A 17,774-nucleotide genomic window follows, 5' to 3' on the forward strand; every position below is an offset into this window, starting at 1 on the left:
TTTGTCAGTGAAGTCTCAATAAAGTCAAACTGCAGCAATCTGCTCTTACATTTCTTTGCTGAAAAGGAAAAATATCCTTGGATTTTTTGAGAGAATTAGTGAGGGTCTAATGTGAATACATTTTAAAACAAATAACTTACGATGGAAGACTGTGGAAAAGTCAAATGAATACCACCTTTTTTAACAATAGATAACATAACCACAATAGGACATTGTAGTCCAAGATACGTGTTGTGATAATTGGTCTATAGTGACTGCACACCCAGTGTTCACTCTGCTTTACTTGGCATTTAACGCACCCAAAGTATCCCACATACCTTTTCAACAAATTAGGTCTTTCTATTTTATCACTTCATGTTGCTAATCAAAGATATCTCATAAAACAAGTGCATTCTAAAGGTGAAGTTCTTGAGATAATTATTTTCTACCATATATAAATCAAGTAAACCGCCTATCGCCAGTGCATGTTACAGAACTCCTCCTTTATGTTAATTATTTGAATATATTTTGAAGATCAAGGATTAAATAGCACAAAATTAGTGAAGATAACTTTATTTACCTTTGTCTTTTCACCAATAACATTTCTCTCCAGCTCAGCTATTTTCCTGTTCAGATGATCCAATATTTCCTTCTCTTTCAGAAGTTCAGTTGTTTCAGATTTCTGTTCCCCATCCAAAAGAGCACATTCCATATCCAGCTAGAAACACAAAACATTTCTCAAAAGCAGTCCAGCTTATAAAGAAATCTTCGTACACTTTTTTTTGTTACATTTTAAAAAGCAGTGTTGATGCCACCAAGCATGAGCTTCTACATGTTACAAGGAGATCACAGATATGTAAAAAGGAAAACCTCACCATAAAATATTGTAACAAACCAACGTTTAAATATTATTTGTTTAGCACTTATTTTCTAATTCTCCTCTTCTTTACTTTCTTCTGTATGATACCATACCTACTACTTGAGCCAGCCTCTGCACTAACCACTTTTGGAACAGCTGCTTCTTTCCTGTTGTTACTAATTAGAGAAAGGACAACTTTAAGGTCCATACAGCTTGGTTTGCAAGTGTGAGATTTCAGAAACCAACAGTGCTTCATAGTCTTGCCAGCACAAGGGTGAGGAGTTTTAAAAAGAAATTATCTCACATCCTTACCCTTTAAATGGCTACATGAGATACAATACTCCCAAGTGAGACAAGATTCTCAGATGAATCCATCAACCATTCAATAATCAGGACTATTCTAATTACATTTAGGGGCATAGTAGTTAGAACTAGAAAAGGACAAATAGATCATGTTATCCAGCCTCCTGCAAGGGAAGAAAATAGTCCCCATAGTACGGAAATATCAGTTAATACGATACTGCACTTAATTTTGGCCAAAAGGCAGAGGATTTAAAGGCTATGTGGATGCATGAGACTCCTGTATAATTTCTATATATATATATGCGCACGCACACACACAAAACAAGATACATGCATATATTCAATTTTAGCTATTTAATGAGCATGACATTTAAAATCAAAACGTGAAAAGAAACAGGAGACCTCATTTCTTGATACCTCTCTTGAAGATTCATCCATCTGGTCATTTAATTCTTTGATCTTCTGTTCAAGTTCCTCTAAGTTATTTAGTGTTGCTATGTGTTCTTCCTCCAGCCGACCAAGCTCCTGCCCTCTTTGCTCATCACTTGTGCATTCTGGTGTCTGCAATTAGTCATTAGGCGGTGTTTATTAATAAAATTCCAAAGAAGTACATTTTTCTCCTTCCTCTCACTCTGTGTTCAACTACTTTACACAACTGTTGCATTGCCAAGAGTTCTGCTTGTATGCCTGCTAATTGACACTTCACTTGTAAGCATTGGGTACCGAACTTCATACTATCCAATGAAGTGAGCTGTAGCTCACAAAAGCTTATGCTCAAATAAATTGGTTAGTCTCTAAGGTGCCACAAGTCCTCCTTTTCTTTTTGCGGATACAGACTAACACAGCTGCTACTCTGAAACCATTCATACTATATCAAGTCTTTTCTCATTAACTCTTCTTGTTAGCTGTATTCTTCAGACACTTCATACGTTGTGTTATTTTGGTTGTAATAATCCATCATTCTCTCTTCCTAAGTAAAACAGATACAGGAAGATACATTTCTCCTTTTAAAAAGTATACTTCAGTTCTATATATAACAAAAACCTGGATGATACAGCATTTCATAAGCAAGTGTCAAAATGAGTGGCTTTTGTAAGATGGGTGCACAATTAGCATGGCAAACAATCTTTAAAATCCCTCTCTCCTGCCTCAATTATTTATTGGACAATTATGACAGATATAAAAAGCAATGTTAAAGATATTTTGGGAGTTTATTTTACCCAGGAAAGCCTCGTTCCAAAACAGCAGCTAGTTTTTAAAGTGTTCCTGCAAATTATCCTGTTTTCTAAAGGCTGAAGCAATAGGGTCAAATTACTTTTTAAGGTCTCTCATTCATTGTCTCCAGACAGAATTAGAATCAGATCCTGTCTCTCAGTCCCTTGCTTTAAGTGCTATACCATATGGCCCTCTTCAAAACCCAGTGAAACCGAACTACCTAATTACTATTCTGAGGGCAGACATTTTAACAAGAGATCATGTGCAAATCTGACCTTGATATTTGAGAACAATGAACTGCATTTCATTAACACTCAGGTGCCTGTTACTGCTCTTCTCTTCCTTTAACAGAACACACTTTACCATGAATGAATGGTATTCCTTACTTACTAGTGCTAGTAATCCTAGCAGGAAAGCTTCTTTTTGTCCGGTATCCTGTTTGGCTAATGCTGACATAACATCTTCAATTTCAACTTCCCAATAGAGATTAAAAATAGGAACTTTCATTTATGGAAAGAAAGTAACAGTCATGAGCATGGAAGGGTTTCAAGAGCATAATAACTTGCACATGAAGTGTTTCAATGTAAATTTCAGATAAAGAAAGGAGAGAATCAATATTTTAAGGTGTAGATACAGGGAACTGGTTTCTGCTTAAAATACGCTTATTTCTAAAGGCTCGTCAGAAAGAGTTCTAGAGGAGCAGCCATCTCTTTTTTTCTTTAAAGTAAATGATATCCCCTTTTACCCATATATGCACAAAACCAAGTCAAACAGAAGATACCCTTAAACATGAATTATATTTGAATGCAATGAAGCTAATGTAGCCCTTACTACAAAGGGGTAAGGAGAGAGATAGAAAATACATGAAAGCTACCATCAAATACTGGAGCCACCATCAAGCAGACAATGTGAAAAATCCCCTACTATGAGGTGATGACTAAGATGACAAAACTGAAGAGTTGTGCCTTGACCTCTCCTTTATTTTGAAAGTCCTTAAACGGTTAGCACTGAAATGGATTAGCTGCTGAAATAACAAAATGATTATCTAGTTATATGGTAACTGATTAGATATTTCTGTTGCAACCTGATGTAATCTATCTCAGTGTCTCTCAAACTGGGGTCCGTGGATCCATGGGGGTCTGTGAGGTTACTCCACAGGGTCCGCAAGTCATGTCCGGGCCCACTGGCCCCGCTGATCAACTCCTCCTCCTCCCTCCCAGTGCTTCCTTCATGCTGTGGAATGACTCCTTCCCCTCCCTTCCAGTGCCTCCTGCACGCTGTGCAACAGCTGTTCAGTGGCGTGCAGGAGGTGCTAGGAAGGAGGGGGAGGAGCGGGGATGGGGCGCACTGGGGAAAGGGGTGAAAAGAGGTGGGGAAGAGGAGGGGTAGGGGTGCAACGGGGAGGGAAGAGGTGGAGCGGGGATGGGGAAGGGTCGTAGCCATGGGTGGGCCGTGGCCAACCCACTTAGCATCCAGGCCCACCCCACAACCCCAGCTCTGCTCTGGCCCCAGCACTTGCCCCGCTCCATCCACCTGCCCAGAGCTCTTGCTGGGGAGTGGAGTTAGGGCATGGAGGCTTGTCCTGCTCCACCCGCCCGATGCTCCTGTCAGGCCGTGGAGTCGAGATGCGCGGGCTTGCCCTGCTCTGCCCACCCCGTGCTCCAACCGGGGCATGGGGTCAGGGTGCAGGGGATTGCCCCATTCCACCTGCCCGCCCACCTGGTGCTCCTGCTGGGGCCAGGTGGGTGGAGCAGGGTAAGTCCCCGGGCCCCAACCCGCTTAAAAATCTGAGGCCAACAGAAACATTTCCATTATGGTGGACATTTTAGGGAGGAAGGAATGAGGGACGATTCCAGTTCTTTCCTCTTCTTCTGGCCACAGACCTGATTTGCTTGAACTATGAAAACAAAGCTCACTGGGAATGTTTCCACTAAACATTTTTTGAGCAGAAAACTCTCATTCATCAAAACCAAAATGTTTCATGGAAATGTTTCAGTTTCAATGAACTTTTCTTGATAGACAGGCAGGGGTCTGACAGAACCAGGGCTCTCAGGGCTTCCAGGCTTCCTGTTCCATGGCAGAAACTCCTACAACTTCAAAGTCTGCAGGGGAGGCCCCTGGAGTCTGAGGCTGAAGGAGGATGGCACTTGTGATTTCATTTAAAAATAAAACAAACAGAAAAACATTGATTTTTCTGAAACAATTTTTTTTTTAATTTCCTTTCTGCAGGAAATTTTTCAAAATGGCGGAATTTTCCATGGAATGGAAATTCTGAATTTCAACCGGCTCTACATGAAAATTATTCTAAATTATTTGCTCATTCCATGCAAACTGGTCACAGGACCACTGAAAGTTACAACATATATTCAGTGCAAAGGAACTTACAAGTAAAACTAAACACAACACAAAAATGTAGAAGATTAGCCTATCACTGTTCCATCTGAAGGAAAGCTCCCCAAAAGGTAAACAGACATAATGAATAGCAAAATATGAATTTGATTTTTGAAGTGTTAGCTATTAATAACATCACTAAGGAATTAATTTTATTAAAAGGAGCGCTCCCTTTAACTTACAAGACTGCACTGTGAAATGAATGGGGAATATTCGGTAGCAGTTTCTTAAGGAGCAGTAGGTGTTTAATGGAGAAGATCCTTGGACAGATTTGGTGGTGTGTGAATAGGTCAACTGTCCCAGTACACTTCACAAGAGGCAGCACGTTGATTGACGCAATGGCTTTGTTCAAAATAAGAAAAAGGGATGGTGGAGTAAATTCAGCCAGGCGATTCTTTTCTGCTCCCTTTAAAACTATTCTGGTTAGCTTTCAGAAAAAATCTGGTGATCTTAGAGCAGGCAGAAATCTCAGTCAAGGGGAGGAGAAAAGTTATGTGATTTCCTCCTCTTCTGGCAACAGGCCTGAATACTTAACACGGTAAGTCTCCACCTGACAACAATTATACATTAATTTTGCTCATAAAACTCGAGCTGTCTACAGGACGTTTGAAATGCTGCTTATTTAAATCATTTTATACTATTATTTACCAAACTCCCTCCTTCTGAACTGTTTATCACTTGGGAAAGGTACGTAAAATAAATAGCTTTCATAGCAAACAAAATCACCAACATTTCAATTAATACTGGACCAAAACAGATGTACTGTCTCACTAAAACTTATCTTTAAGCCTTTTTCTTTGTGATTTCCGCCATAAAACCTGAATACAGCTGGAAGACTTCAACCAAGGGTTCCCAATATGTGATGTTCACTTCTCAAGAATCTTACCTTTGGTATGATACTTAGGTAAGAAGACTCGTTGGAACCCTTCAAGAAGGCAGAAGAAGCTAAAGCTGGAGTCTTCATATTGTCACTGAAGTGTTCATCAGCTCTAATCCCTCTAGAGGTAAGGAAAGTGGCAACACTTCGATTGAGATTGCTACACTCTGAGAAATCAGAATCACTTGTTGACGATTTCAAGTGGTTTCTAAATCTTGTTTCTGGATTCATTTGAGAATCTTCAAATACAGAATCTTCATCTGACAGCTGAAGTTTTTCCAGTTCTTTATTAATTTTTTGAACATCAGCAACAGTGGTAGCAGCAGCAGGATCGCTATCAGGTTTGGAATATTCAGCACACAGGTTGAGGATGGTCTCCAGCCGCTGTCGCTCCTAGTAATTGAAACAGACAGTGCTAAACTTAACATACAAATTTCAAGCAAAGAAAATGTCAAAGCTACACACTTTTTTTAATGTAAATTTTTAAAGTCATTAAATTTCCTTATGTGCCTTTACCAATCTAGGGATAAAGTATTATATATGTTTATACATATACATAAAATTATGGTGTGGCAGAGGAAATGAAAATTAATGAGGTAAGAAATCCTAAAAATGGGAAATAATTTCTGTAGAAAAGAGTTTAATGTAAAATTAGTGTAATAATTTAATGCTATAATATATATGAAAGTATCATATAAAAAGGGATTTATAAAGCAATTGAGTCAAAAGTGAGTTGTAAGATAGAGAACACAGAAGCTGTTCTCCATAAAAGATTATGATCCCACATTCAAGTTTCAAATTTCCCTTTTCACCACAGAAAAAAGATTATAATTATTATTTATTTCCAATAGCACCCAAACGTGAATGGTCATGCCCAACACAGCTTACCACCTAAAAGATATGTCAACCTACTTGGACTTTTGGCGATGCTCCTGGCAGAGATTAAATGATTACGCTGATTTTACACAGAACCAATTTACACAGAAATCATTCCCCTTTTTTAGGATTTCCTGTTTCATTAACTTTCATTTTCCCCCTTCTTCTCCACACTCCCCCACCAATTTTGTAAGTTGCTTTACATCTTGAGACTTCCACTTTTGATCCTTAGGAGGTTAAGATGGAAAATAATATGTCAGGACCAAAAGTTGACTAAAATGGAACAGAACCTAAAACAGGGGGTTATTGCTTTGCCAGCAAACTGTTAAGTTATAAAAGCTCACACCATTTTCTTAACATTGAGAATATGAACAACTATGACAGACTTCAAGAGGTCATGGCTCAAGCTATTGTAGAAACATTTAATTCCTCAGAAGTTTTGAACAGCTCTGCAGTATTTTTAAAAATTATTAGAAAGCAAAACCAGATTTGTTATGTTATACATAATTTCTTTTAACATAAAATTCAGAACAAAGTTATTAGATTTTTTAAAATATACTATAACTTAAGTTCATGTCCCTTTTGTTAAAAAAAAGAGAAAAAAAATTTAATTGGAAAACTGCTTACCATAAGCCTACTTAAAGATATTACTGGAAAAAACCTCATTAAGACAGCTTCATGTTTTGCATTAATACCAACACTAATGAATAAGGTTTTTGTAAATTTTTCATCTTATCTCTAGGAAACACTTCTAGACTATCACTCAGGAGATTTAAAAACAATAACAACAGCAACAACGTCTCCTCTGAACTTCTCTCCTGCCAGAACCACCACAGGCTTACTCAGTTTCCGAATTCTACCTGGCAGTAAATCCAAAATCAGATTTTGCAAGATAGCTAACTTCTTGTAATCCTATCTCACTTGAGTCAGCAGCAATTAGAAACAAGAACCAAGTAGAAGAGTTAGAGCAAGACATTCTTTCTGGTTTCCCTGAAGCAAGTCATGAGTGTAATAAAACTTAACACAAATTAACAAGTACTCAGCTTTTAGTAGGATACAGTGAAGGACTACAAAATTACATGGGTGAGAGCATCCAAAGTTATTGTTAAAGAGAACAGATGTATGTATTTTTTAAAAAAGATCTAAACCTTCCTGTTTCAGGGCATAAGCAACAGGCATGAGACAGAAATGTCCCCTTTGGGTAGCTTATTCCATGTTGTTCACAATGGAGTTTCTTGCACCGTCCTCTAAAGCCTCTGGTACTGGGACCATTGTCAGAGATAAGCTGTTGGACTATATGGTCTGCTCGCCTGATCAGATACGGTAATTTTTATCCATTCTTCCATAAAGCATATGGCAGATTTAGCAGACAGACGTCAACTCCAAACCTATGACACACACTCTCTTGCCGTTGCCACTGGGTGAGGCCTGGCCCTTTGATACTATTGTCATAAGAGATAGCAATGAGACAGACAATATTAGTACAGTCCCATCCCCCCCACTTCAGTGACAGGATATATTTCTGGTCTCCCACCTCGTCAATACAGGACATACCTGATTTTAAACCACAACTACATTTTATCTTCGTTAAAAGGCTTATGGGAGCAATGATAAACTACCACTTTGTCAGCTGATGGGAGGGAGAGTTATTTTAGGTATCTTTACAAGTCTTAGCAATGCAGAAAGCTCTTTCTAGCACAGAGGTGGGCAAACTACGGCCCGCAGGCCACATCCTGCCCATGGGACCCTCCTGCCCAGCCCCTGAGCTCCTGGCCCAGGAGGCTAGTCCCCTGCCCCTCCCCTGTTGTTCCCCCTCCCCCGCAGCCTCAGCTCACTGCGCTGCTAGCCCAATGCTCGGTGTGGTGGGGCAGCAAGCTTTTGCCGGGCAGCGCAGCTGCAGAGCCGCAGCCTGACCTGGTGCTCTGTGCTGCGCGGTGGTGTGGCTGGCTCCAGCCGGGCGGCGCGGCTGCCTGTCCTGGTGCTCTGGGTGGTGCGGCTGTAGCATCGCCAGCCACTGGTGCTCCAGGCAGCACAGTAAGGGGGCAGGGAGCAGGGGGGTTGGATATAGGGCAGGGGAGTTCGGGGTGGTCGTCAGGGGGCGGGGGTGTGGATAGGGGTCGGGGCGGTCAAAGGGTAGGGAACAGGGGGTTGAATGGGGGCAGGGGTCCCGGGGTGGCAGTCAGGAAAGAGGGGGGAGTTGGATGGGGTGGCAGGGGGCAGTCAGGGGCAGGGAGATCCGGGGCCAGTCAGGGGACAGGGAGGGGTGGATGGGGCAGGAGTCCCAGGGGGGCCGGCAGGGGACAAAAAGCAGGGGGGTCAGATAGGGGACCAGGGACGGGCCACACCTGGCTGTTTGGGGAGGCACAGTCTCCCCTAACCGGCCCTCCATACAATTTTGGAAACCCGATGTGGCCCTCAGGCCAAAAAGTTTGCCCGCCCCTGCTCTAGCACTTGGGGAAAAAACACAAATTAGGGCAAAAATCTCTCTCACTTTTCAGAAAGTTTCTGATGAACTTCTATATTTGAGGACATGTTATAGAAATGCCTATGTCCAGTACCAAAAATAGTGTCTTCTGCTGTCCTCACTACTAAGAGGGGAATAAGTTATCTCACTTCTATTTCAAAATGCGCAACAGTGTATTAAGAGGCTTACACAGAGGAAGTTCTGTCTAATGCTATTTCGTGTAGTCTATTTTCATCACTTTGTTTGCAGCCAACTTCTTCTAGTTCCAACACACCTGCATTCACCAGTTCAAGCCATAAATTTTTAAATCAACTGGCAAGCCAAGAAAATATCCCAGCAACTGATGAGATAAAGAAGGTGGTATGTGGATAAAAATATATTAAACTAAATTATGCAAGGAATGTATCATACTAATTTTCAGGTTACACGCTCCAGAAAATATAAAATATGTCAAATTGGGTTGTGCTGTTTTATGTTCGGTGCATGAGGCTTCGAATCATGACTTTTAAGCCTTTTTTCAGTATATTTTCCTTTTTAAATTTCCTTTCTACTACTGTACACCATTTGCCTGCGTTTTTAACCCCCATGCCTACAGCGCTGCGTGGATAGAAAATGTGTATCAACGGATGTGGATACCCGCGGATATAAAGCAGATACCCACAGAGTTGCAGGGCTCTAGCCACAAGGAGCAGGGCCACGGCTAGTGACTGGGCCAGGAATCACAGTGGCAGAAGCAGCAGCAGCATATTGGGCCGCCGCTCGTAGGAGCCAGCAAGCAGCAGTGCTGCTTTCACTGCTGCTGTTCTTGGCCTGGTCGCTGATCATGGCCCTGCTGGTCTTCCTCATTGTCGCTAGAGCCCTGCAACTCCATGGATATCCACAAATATAAATTTTGTACCTGCGCAGGGCTCTAACCATGTCATCTGCTGTGAAAAGTGATAGGTACAACTCTAGTGCCTACACTAACACTCACACCACTGATAGTACTGATGAAGCACTGGACAGTGGGAAGGCATGGCCTCCACTTCAACTACTCCTTTTTTCTGTGCATCTCATTTACATGCCAGGTGTATGAATTATGTAAATGCAAAATGGTGATGCTAGATCAAGATATCAGCGCAGGACTTGAAAAATCCACTTGATGAGTCATCTGTAGCAAGTAGGAAGCTTTTCAGGGAAAGAGGCATTAGGAGAACCTAAGATTCCATTAATAAAATATATGGAAATGGAGTCTCTACCCCTAATTATTGTCAAGTTAACATGAACCAGATATAATCAATGCAACAATGCCTACTGCTGTTAGCAGGCAAGATTGCTCCAATGCCTCTGATATGGCTCAGTGCTTTGCCAAGCAGCAGCAGAAGACTGAAAATTGACCAGAGTTTCCACCACTACTCTTCAGAATCTTGTGAGTAGCAAACAAACTAACAAGAAACGTATCAGCTTCATGGTGCATCAAGCAGCAACAATATGTGCACTGGAGCTACTCAAAGGGAAGAAAGACTCAAAAAGAGAGACTGAGACGGGTAGAGTAGTAGAGAGACACCCCCTCCTCCCAATCACAGATCCAGGAGTTTATGGGAAACAGAAGACAGAAAGAGCAAAGCCTTCTTTAATAGAATTCTAGAAATGTAGGGCTGGAAGGGACCTCAAGAGGTTATCTAGTCCAGCTACCTGTGCTCAGCCAAGAACAAGTAAATCTAGATTGTCCCAACAGGCGTTTTTCCCACCTGTTCTTAAAAACCTCCAATGATAGGGATTCCTCAATTGGAAGTCTATTCCAGCTATCCTTGTAGTTAGAAAATTTTCCTAATATCTAATCCCCTTGCTTCAGATTAAGCTTCTCAATTCTTGTTCTACCTTCAGTGGACATGGTGAACAACTGATCACCATCCTCTTTATAACAGCCTTTAATATATCTGAAGACTTACCAAGTCCCCTATCCCCCTCACTAATATTTTCTCAAGAGTAAGCATGCCAAGGTTTTACACCATCCCCCATAGGTCAGCTTTTACTAAACCTTTTATCCTTTTTGTTTTTCTCCTCTGGATTCTCTCCAGTTTGTCTGTATCTTTCATAAAGTGTGGCAGTCGGAACGAGATACCCTACTCCAAATGAGGCCTCACCAGTGCTGAGCAGAGCAGGGCAATTACCTCCCATGTATTACATACAATGCTCCTGTTAATATACCCCAAAGTTATATTAGCCTTTTTCACACCTGCATCATCACATTGTTGACTTACATTGAATTTGTGACCCACTATAACCCCCAGATCCTTTTCAGCAGTACTATCACCTAGCCAGTTATTCCCCATTTTGTAGCTGTGCATTTGATTTTTCCTTCCTAAGTGAAGTACTTTGCAATTGTCTTTATTGAATTTCACCTTGTTGAATTCAGACCAATTCTCTAATTTGTCAAGGTCATTTGAATTCCAATCCTGCCCTCTTAAGCGCTTGCAACCACTCCCAGCTTGGTGTCACCTTCAAATTTTATAAGCGTACTCTCCTCCCTACATTATCCAAGTAATGAATAAAAATATTGAATAGGACCAGACAGGACTGAACCTTGAGGGACCCCATTTGATAGACCTTCCCAGTCTGACAACAAACCTTTCATAACTACTCTTTTAGTATGGTTCTTTCAACCAGTGGTGCACCCACCTTATAGTAATTTCATCTAGGCCACATTTCCCTAGCTTGCTTTTCTTCCAGTATTAAAGAGAAGGAGATGTGGGCTGGGCTTCACATATACCCAAGATAATAGACAAAGGCTTGGGGGCGTTATGGGAAGGCTTCGGAGCCAGAGCTCCATACCAAGTTGTGACAGATTTTTGTTACTAATTTGCCTCGAGCCACAGTTGATTATGCTGGGGCCATAGGATCTCTTTGGGGAGGAGATGACGAGGCACACTAAGTGTTTAAATTTTAAAGCTTTATTAATAAAATAATAAAACAACAGCAGAGAGTGTTGCGAACGCTTTTATGTTACTTAGAGGAAGAAAAAGTCTTAATGCTCCAAGCCCTAACCCACTTTTATACTTCCATATGCATGACCCAGACTAGCCAAGTCTGGGTGTAACGTTAGAAGAAAGGTGGGGGGGAAGGTGGACGGGAGTGCTCTTTTGGGCCTAGGCTGTTTAAAGATTTGCTGTGCTTTTTTAATTGCTTTAGCTTTTAGGAGGGTTTTAAGTTTTGGGCTTTTTGGGGGGTGTTTTATTTTGCGACTTTTGTTTTTGGTGCTTTTTGTACCAATTTAAACCAGGTTTTTTTTGGGGGGGTGTTAACACTTTGGCTTTAGGGACGCCTAGCTTGGCTTTTTTTGTTGTTGCTCTGTGTTTTTAGATTTTGCAGCTTTGGGCTTTTTTTTTTTTCCCCTGGTTTTGCTGTTTTGAGGTGCACGTTTGTGCAGTTGGATTTTTTTTTTTTTTTTTTTTTTTATGGCTGCTTGGGCAATTTTTAAGCCCTTGGTTTTTTTTGGCTTCAGCCAAATATTGGCTGTGAGCTGCGACCTTGGGCTGGCTGGGGCCAGCGTTTTATTTTTGGATTGAGCTAGCTGAAGTATTGAATTAATTTGTTTTTTGCTTTTTTTTTTTTTGACCTCTTGTACCCTGTAAAGGAAACTTCCACTCCCAACTTGCACAGCTTTGACCCTCCTCAAAATGCTTAGCAAGCAATATACGGTGCTGATCTGCCTTCCCAGGGGACTCCCTGAGGGAGGGGGTGGCCATTGGGGTGTGACATTCCCCCCCCTTGATCCCCGAATCAACATTTTGTCACGACGGGTCACTAATTAGGGTTTTGTTATTTTTTGACACAGTGGCTAGGGTTACTGTTGGCTTTTTATATAAACAGCAATATAACATACACAAAATTGTTAGGGCAGCAACAATTGCATACATTAGCCAGTAGTGGCTTTTGGCTTTATTAGTAATATAGCATAACGTTTTTTTGTTGGCATAGATGCCCCGTCCGAATGGCGGTTGTAAATGCAGCTTTTTTTTTTTATTAAAGGTGTGCTGTAACACCGGGAAGGAGGAGGCATTAGCCTGGAACACAGTTAGTTGTTTTTGGGTGTGCGCCAAGGGCAGGAAAACATTGGGTGCAATTTATGAAATATTAAACACAACATAGTGAGAGATATTAACCATTCTTTGCATAACTGCAGGCCAATGAACTGAAAAATTTTGTGCCTGAGACTGTAATAGCAAATTAAGGGGCACCTTAAGGTTGGTGGGTTTTTAAACACATGTAGAGGTATTGGTAAACACATGGGCTTTAGAGGGGGTGTATTTTGATGCCTTTTTTTCCCAGCAGATGTGTTGATTTACCTTGTAAAAGTGGCCTGGCCTTACTTTTTTTTTTTTAATATATTATTGGTGGGGGCTTTATAGGCTGTAATTGCTAGGTGTTGCTTTTTGCAATTTGTATGTGCTGATGGTTAGTGGCCGTGGTCAGCACATAGTGGTTAATTGTGTTATTGGGGGGAGCCATTTGTTATATGTTGCGATGGATCACCCAATTTTAGATAATACGTGATGTTACATTTTTAGGATGCTCAGCCACAATTGCCCCCCTGCCAATGGATGATTGACTTTTTTTTTTTATTATAGCTAATTTGGAACAGTGGTAAAATTAACAAAGGAGGACAAAAATGTTGGACACCCGAGGATTCCCATAGATATGTGCCACCATACATACATTGTATTACATTAATAAATTTTGCAGGCCTGAAGCAGCATGCGTGGTTTTACTACTTTTGTTTGGGGTGTTTGGGGGCTTTTGCTATTACTGTCTTGTTTTGTTAACAAAGCAAGAGGGAAAGAAAGAAAACAACATAAATGCACCTACTGGGGAAATTGAGGCACAGATGAAAAACTTTTTAAATTATTAGTTGTTTTGTTACAGCTTTTTTTGGCTTTTGTTATGGATGTTGTTTGCTTGGTTTAGGAGGTTACAATAACAATATTACATTTTGAGATTAGTAATTGCTATTGATTGCTAAAGGGCTTTTTATAGGAACAGGGTTTGTTTTTATGGGATTTAGGGGAGGTCTGGGGCCACCCATCAGGTATTTTGCGGTGGCCCTGCTGTGTCTAGTCGGCCTATGCACTGTTTTTAAGACACCCCTCCTCCAGCCTCCTGCCACATTGCGGCTCTGGCCTTTTTGGCCACTTGAGCTAGGGAGAGCCTTTAGAGGTATTTTTAATTATGATTATTTAGATAATTTTATGGACAGCTGAAAACCTGGATGGTTTAGGCAGGTGGCTGGTTTATAACTGAGGCCCATGACGTCATGAAACCTAGGGGGAAGCATATGTTTTGAGCTGATTGGCATGTTCCCATTTGAATTTACCGGTAGCTGAAGCTGGTACACTACCAGGGAGATGTGGTTTACGATGCAGTACGGACCCACCCACTTGGCGTTTAGATTGTGGGTCGCCTTTCCCAGCTTTTGTAGTATTATTTTGTTTTTAATTTGCTATTTTTAGATGTTTTTAATGATTTTTTTATGCTTGGCTTTTTTTTATTTAAAGCAGTTTTTATGGCTTTGCGGGTTTTAAAAAGTTTTTTTTTATTGGTCAAAGCTGAGACTTTTGGTTGTGGCAAACAGTAAATGTGATTATTGGTAAACACAGTATTTACATTACATTTACATTTGTTTACTAGCAGGTTGCTAACATTTTAATTTTTTTTAAACTTTTTTTTAGGAATTAACACATACATATTGTCCATTATATAGTATTTTGGTTTTATTATTTAATTTATTTTACATACAAGAGTTTTAGTGAAATGTTTTTAACAGGGCTTTGCAGCAACAGGCAAGGATAAGCACACCCACTTTTGAGGAGTCCACTCAGTACAACCTCTGGTGTTTAATTGTTTTATTTGTTTTTGTTTTTTTAAGCTTACTGGCTCGAGGTCCGGAGTAGCCAGAAGGATCCCATGTGCAATATGGGGAGCGCGCTAACTTTATATATTTTTGCCTTTAGAGCTTGTTGGTGTGCGATTTTAACAATATTTTTTTTTAATTAAAAGGTTTGGCCTTACTATGCTAAAAACATACTGCATTTATTTGTATTGATAAGTATTAAAAGTGATTTTTTTTTGCTTTAGCACATGTTAAAGCCTTAGTATTTTTTGAGATTTCTTAAAACATTTTGTGTTTTAAGGTGAACAAAACAAGTATTTGCATTTTAGTACATTTTATAGATATAGCAGTATGTTTTCTTAATTTTTATTTGTTTTTGTATTTGCCTGTCCTGTAGATGGGACAGAGAGCTTAATTTATTTTTAATTATTTTTACGTTTATAGTATTTATAATTTTTGCTTTAAAACCGTTTTTTTTTTAATACGGCGTTTGCTATTTGAGGAAGTTTTTTTGCAGCATTTGGTACATAACAGTGCTAGCAATGAGACAAACAGCACCAAAAGACAAAACATAGAACATAAAAACCAATTTTTATTGTGACAGTAGTTTTATGGTATTTTGGGTTGCTTTTTAGCTGGCATTGGCTTTTTTTTTTGTTGTTTTGAAAGACAAGAAAAACATATTTTTATTTTTTGGGGGGTGGCAGATTATTGTTTAATTTTTATTTTTTATTTTTTTTTATAAATACCCTTGCTGGTTGCAGGCATAACAAAGGAATTACCCCCATATTTTTTTGTGTTTGTTTTATAGGTAGGCCAGGTTTTAATGGCTTTTACTTTTATTAGTTAGGTAATTTGCATTAACAAGGTGCTTTTTGGCTTGCTTTTGGATTCAAAGCCATTAGCTGCTTAGAGACTTTGTTTTAAAAGGGACACAATTAACTTTTACTAGAGTTTTGATTACTGTTTACTTTTAATTTTTGCTTTTAAAATATATAAAAATTTGAAAAAGAAAATACAACCTACTGTGGCTTCCTTTGGAGACCTAATAGGATTGTAATGAAGTAGCACGGTATATTTGCATTTTTTTTGTAATATATATTGCTTTGTTTTTCTATAGCCGTATATAAATTACATTTTTAAAATATATTTGGGTCAGTTAAGTTTTAATAGAACCCTTTTATATATATATATATATATATATATATATATTTAGCAAATTTGGCTAAATTGTTTATAGTTTTGTTTTGGGCATAGGTCTGTGTTGCAGTGTGGTTCGTAATTTGCGCTTTTAGTTGCTTTATTTTTACCAGCTGTTGGGTACACACTTTTTCTTTTTATAGCTGCCCCTAGATTTTTATTTTTTTGCTCTTTATACTTGGCATACAGGTTTAATAAATTCTGCCACGTATGCACACTTTTTTGTTGCTTCGCCACAGAACCCCGGGGATTGTATTTTACCTTGGTGAGAGCCCTCTCCAGCTGGGAGAGGTTTTTACCCTCCTTTGAAAGAGGCAACAGGGTCCCATCCCTCTTTGCTGCCTCCCCCGTGGCTCGGGCATCAGGTTCACCTGCCTTCCGAGACGCCAGCTGACCAGGCAGCCGGACTACCATGTTTGCGCTTCCTAATTCCCGTACGTCCGGCATTGAACCCGTTATTGATGCCATTGCCCATGACTGTGGGACTTCCGACTACTCAGCTGTACCATTTTGTTTTTTAAACATGTTTTTACAAACTGTTTGTACCATTTTTAAGGTTTTTTAAATAATTTAGGATTTTATGCTGCTTATGCCGGCACCGGGGCTTACGATGCTTACTCCCCGCTTTTTGGAGGGGCCGGAGGAAGAGACATTAAGCCTCCCTTCATATTACTTGGTCCGATTCCACCAAGGGTGCATACACCCCTGCAAGTGCCTTTTTTGGGCGAAGTGAGAAACTTCAAAGCTCTCCTCTCCAAGTGCCCCTTTTGGGCTGAGCGAGAAACTCCAAAGCTTTGTTTTTTAAGTGTCCCTCTCGGGCTGAGTGAAAAACTTTAAAGGTTTTTTTTTTTTTTAACTTAGTTATACTATGACTGGGGGTGTATGCACCGGGGATTGTTTTTGTTGCTTGGAGCGTGGATTTTTAAGTTGTTTTTTTTTTTGCCCGGTACTTTTACAAGCGGGCATAGACCTAGCTGCACCCTTCCCCTGCCAACCAGGGTGGAGAGAGGAACGCTAAACCTCCCTCTGGTTCTCTGTTATGCTATGACTGAGGGTAGGGCTTACCTTTAATTATAAAATTTTTAACATGCAATACCAACAGTGCCGGACAGAGCAAACATGATATACCAAGGGCAAAGCATTTGGTGCGCTCTGCAGGGTTCCCCCCGGCATTTCTCCATCAAAACTGTGACAGATTTTTGTTACCAATCTGCCTGGGGCCACAGTTGATTAGGCTGCGGCCACAGGATTTTTTGGGGGAGGAGATGACAAGGCACACCAAGTGTCTAAATTTTAAAGCTTTATTAATAAAATAACAGCAGAGAGTGTTGGGAACGCTTCCACATCACTTAGGGGAAGAAAGAAAGCATTAATGACCCAAACCCTAACCCACTTTCATACTCACACATGCACGACCAGACTGGCTAAGTCTGGGTGTAACATCAGAAGAAGAGGGCGGGGGGAGGGAGGTGGACGGGAGTGCTGTCCCAGGCTGTTTAAGGATCAGCTGTGCTCTCCAAATTGTTTTAGCTCTTAGGAGGGTTTTAAGTCCTGAGCTCCTTTGGTGGCGTTTCATTCCGCGACCTCTGTTCCTGGTGCTTTTTGTGCTAGTTTAAACCGGCTTTTTGTGGTCTCTTTCCCTTTCTCCAAACACCCCGGCTTCAGGGATGCCTGGCTTGGCTTCCCGTTTTGTTTGTGGTTTTAGATTTTGCAGCCCTGGGCTTTGTTGGGTTGTTGTTTT

At 40.4% G+C, this 17,774-nt stretch overlaps 1 protein-coding gene across 8 annotated transcripts in view; it reads right to left on the bottom strand.

The window, feature by feature from the left end:
* PHLDB2 (pleckstrin homology like domain family B member 2) overlaps positions 1-17,774 on the bottom strand; it is a 106,040-nt gene that overhangs the window by 54,833 nt on the left and 33,433 nt on the right. For all 8 annotated transcript variants that reach the window (XM_084629864.1, XM_084629861.1, XM_084629859.1 and 5 more), the window contains 3 exons: positions 5,634-6,017; positions 1,559-1,702; positions 560-697 (listed from right to left, as the gene is read on the bottom strand). In XM_084629864.1, the coding sequence (XP_084485990.1) occupies positions 560-697; positions 1,559-1,702; positions 5,634-6,017 (666 nt within the window). The remainder of the gene's footprint in view (positions 1-559; positions 698-1,558; positions 1,703-5,633; positions 6,018-17,774) is intronic.

The sequence above is a fragment of the Lepidochelys olivacea genome (assembly GCF_965140295.1).
Source record: "Lepidochelys olivacea isolate rLepOli2 genome assembly, chromosome: 1".
In the NCBI taxonomy this organism is placed as follows: domain Eukaryota; kingdom Metazoa; phylum Chordata; order Testudines; family Cheloniidae; genus Lepidochelys; species Lepidochelys olivacea.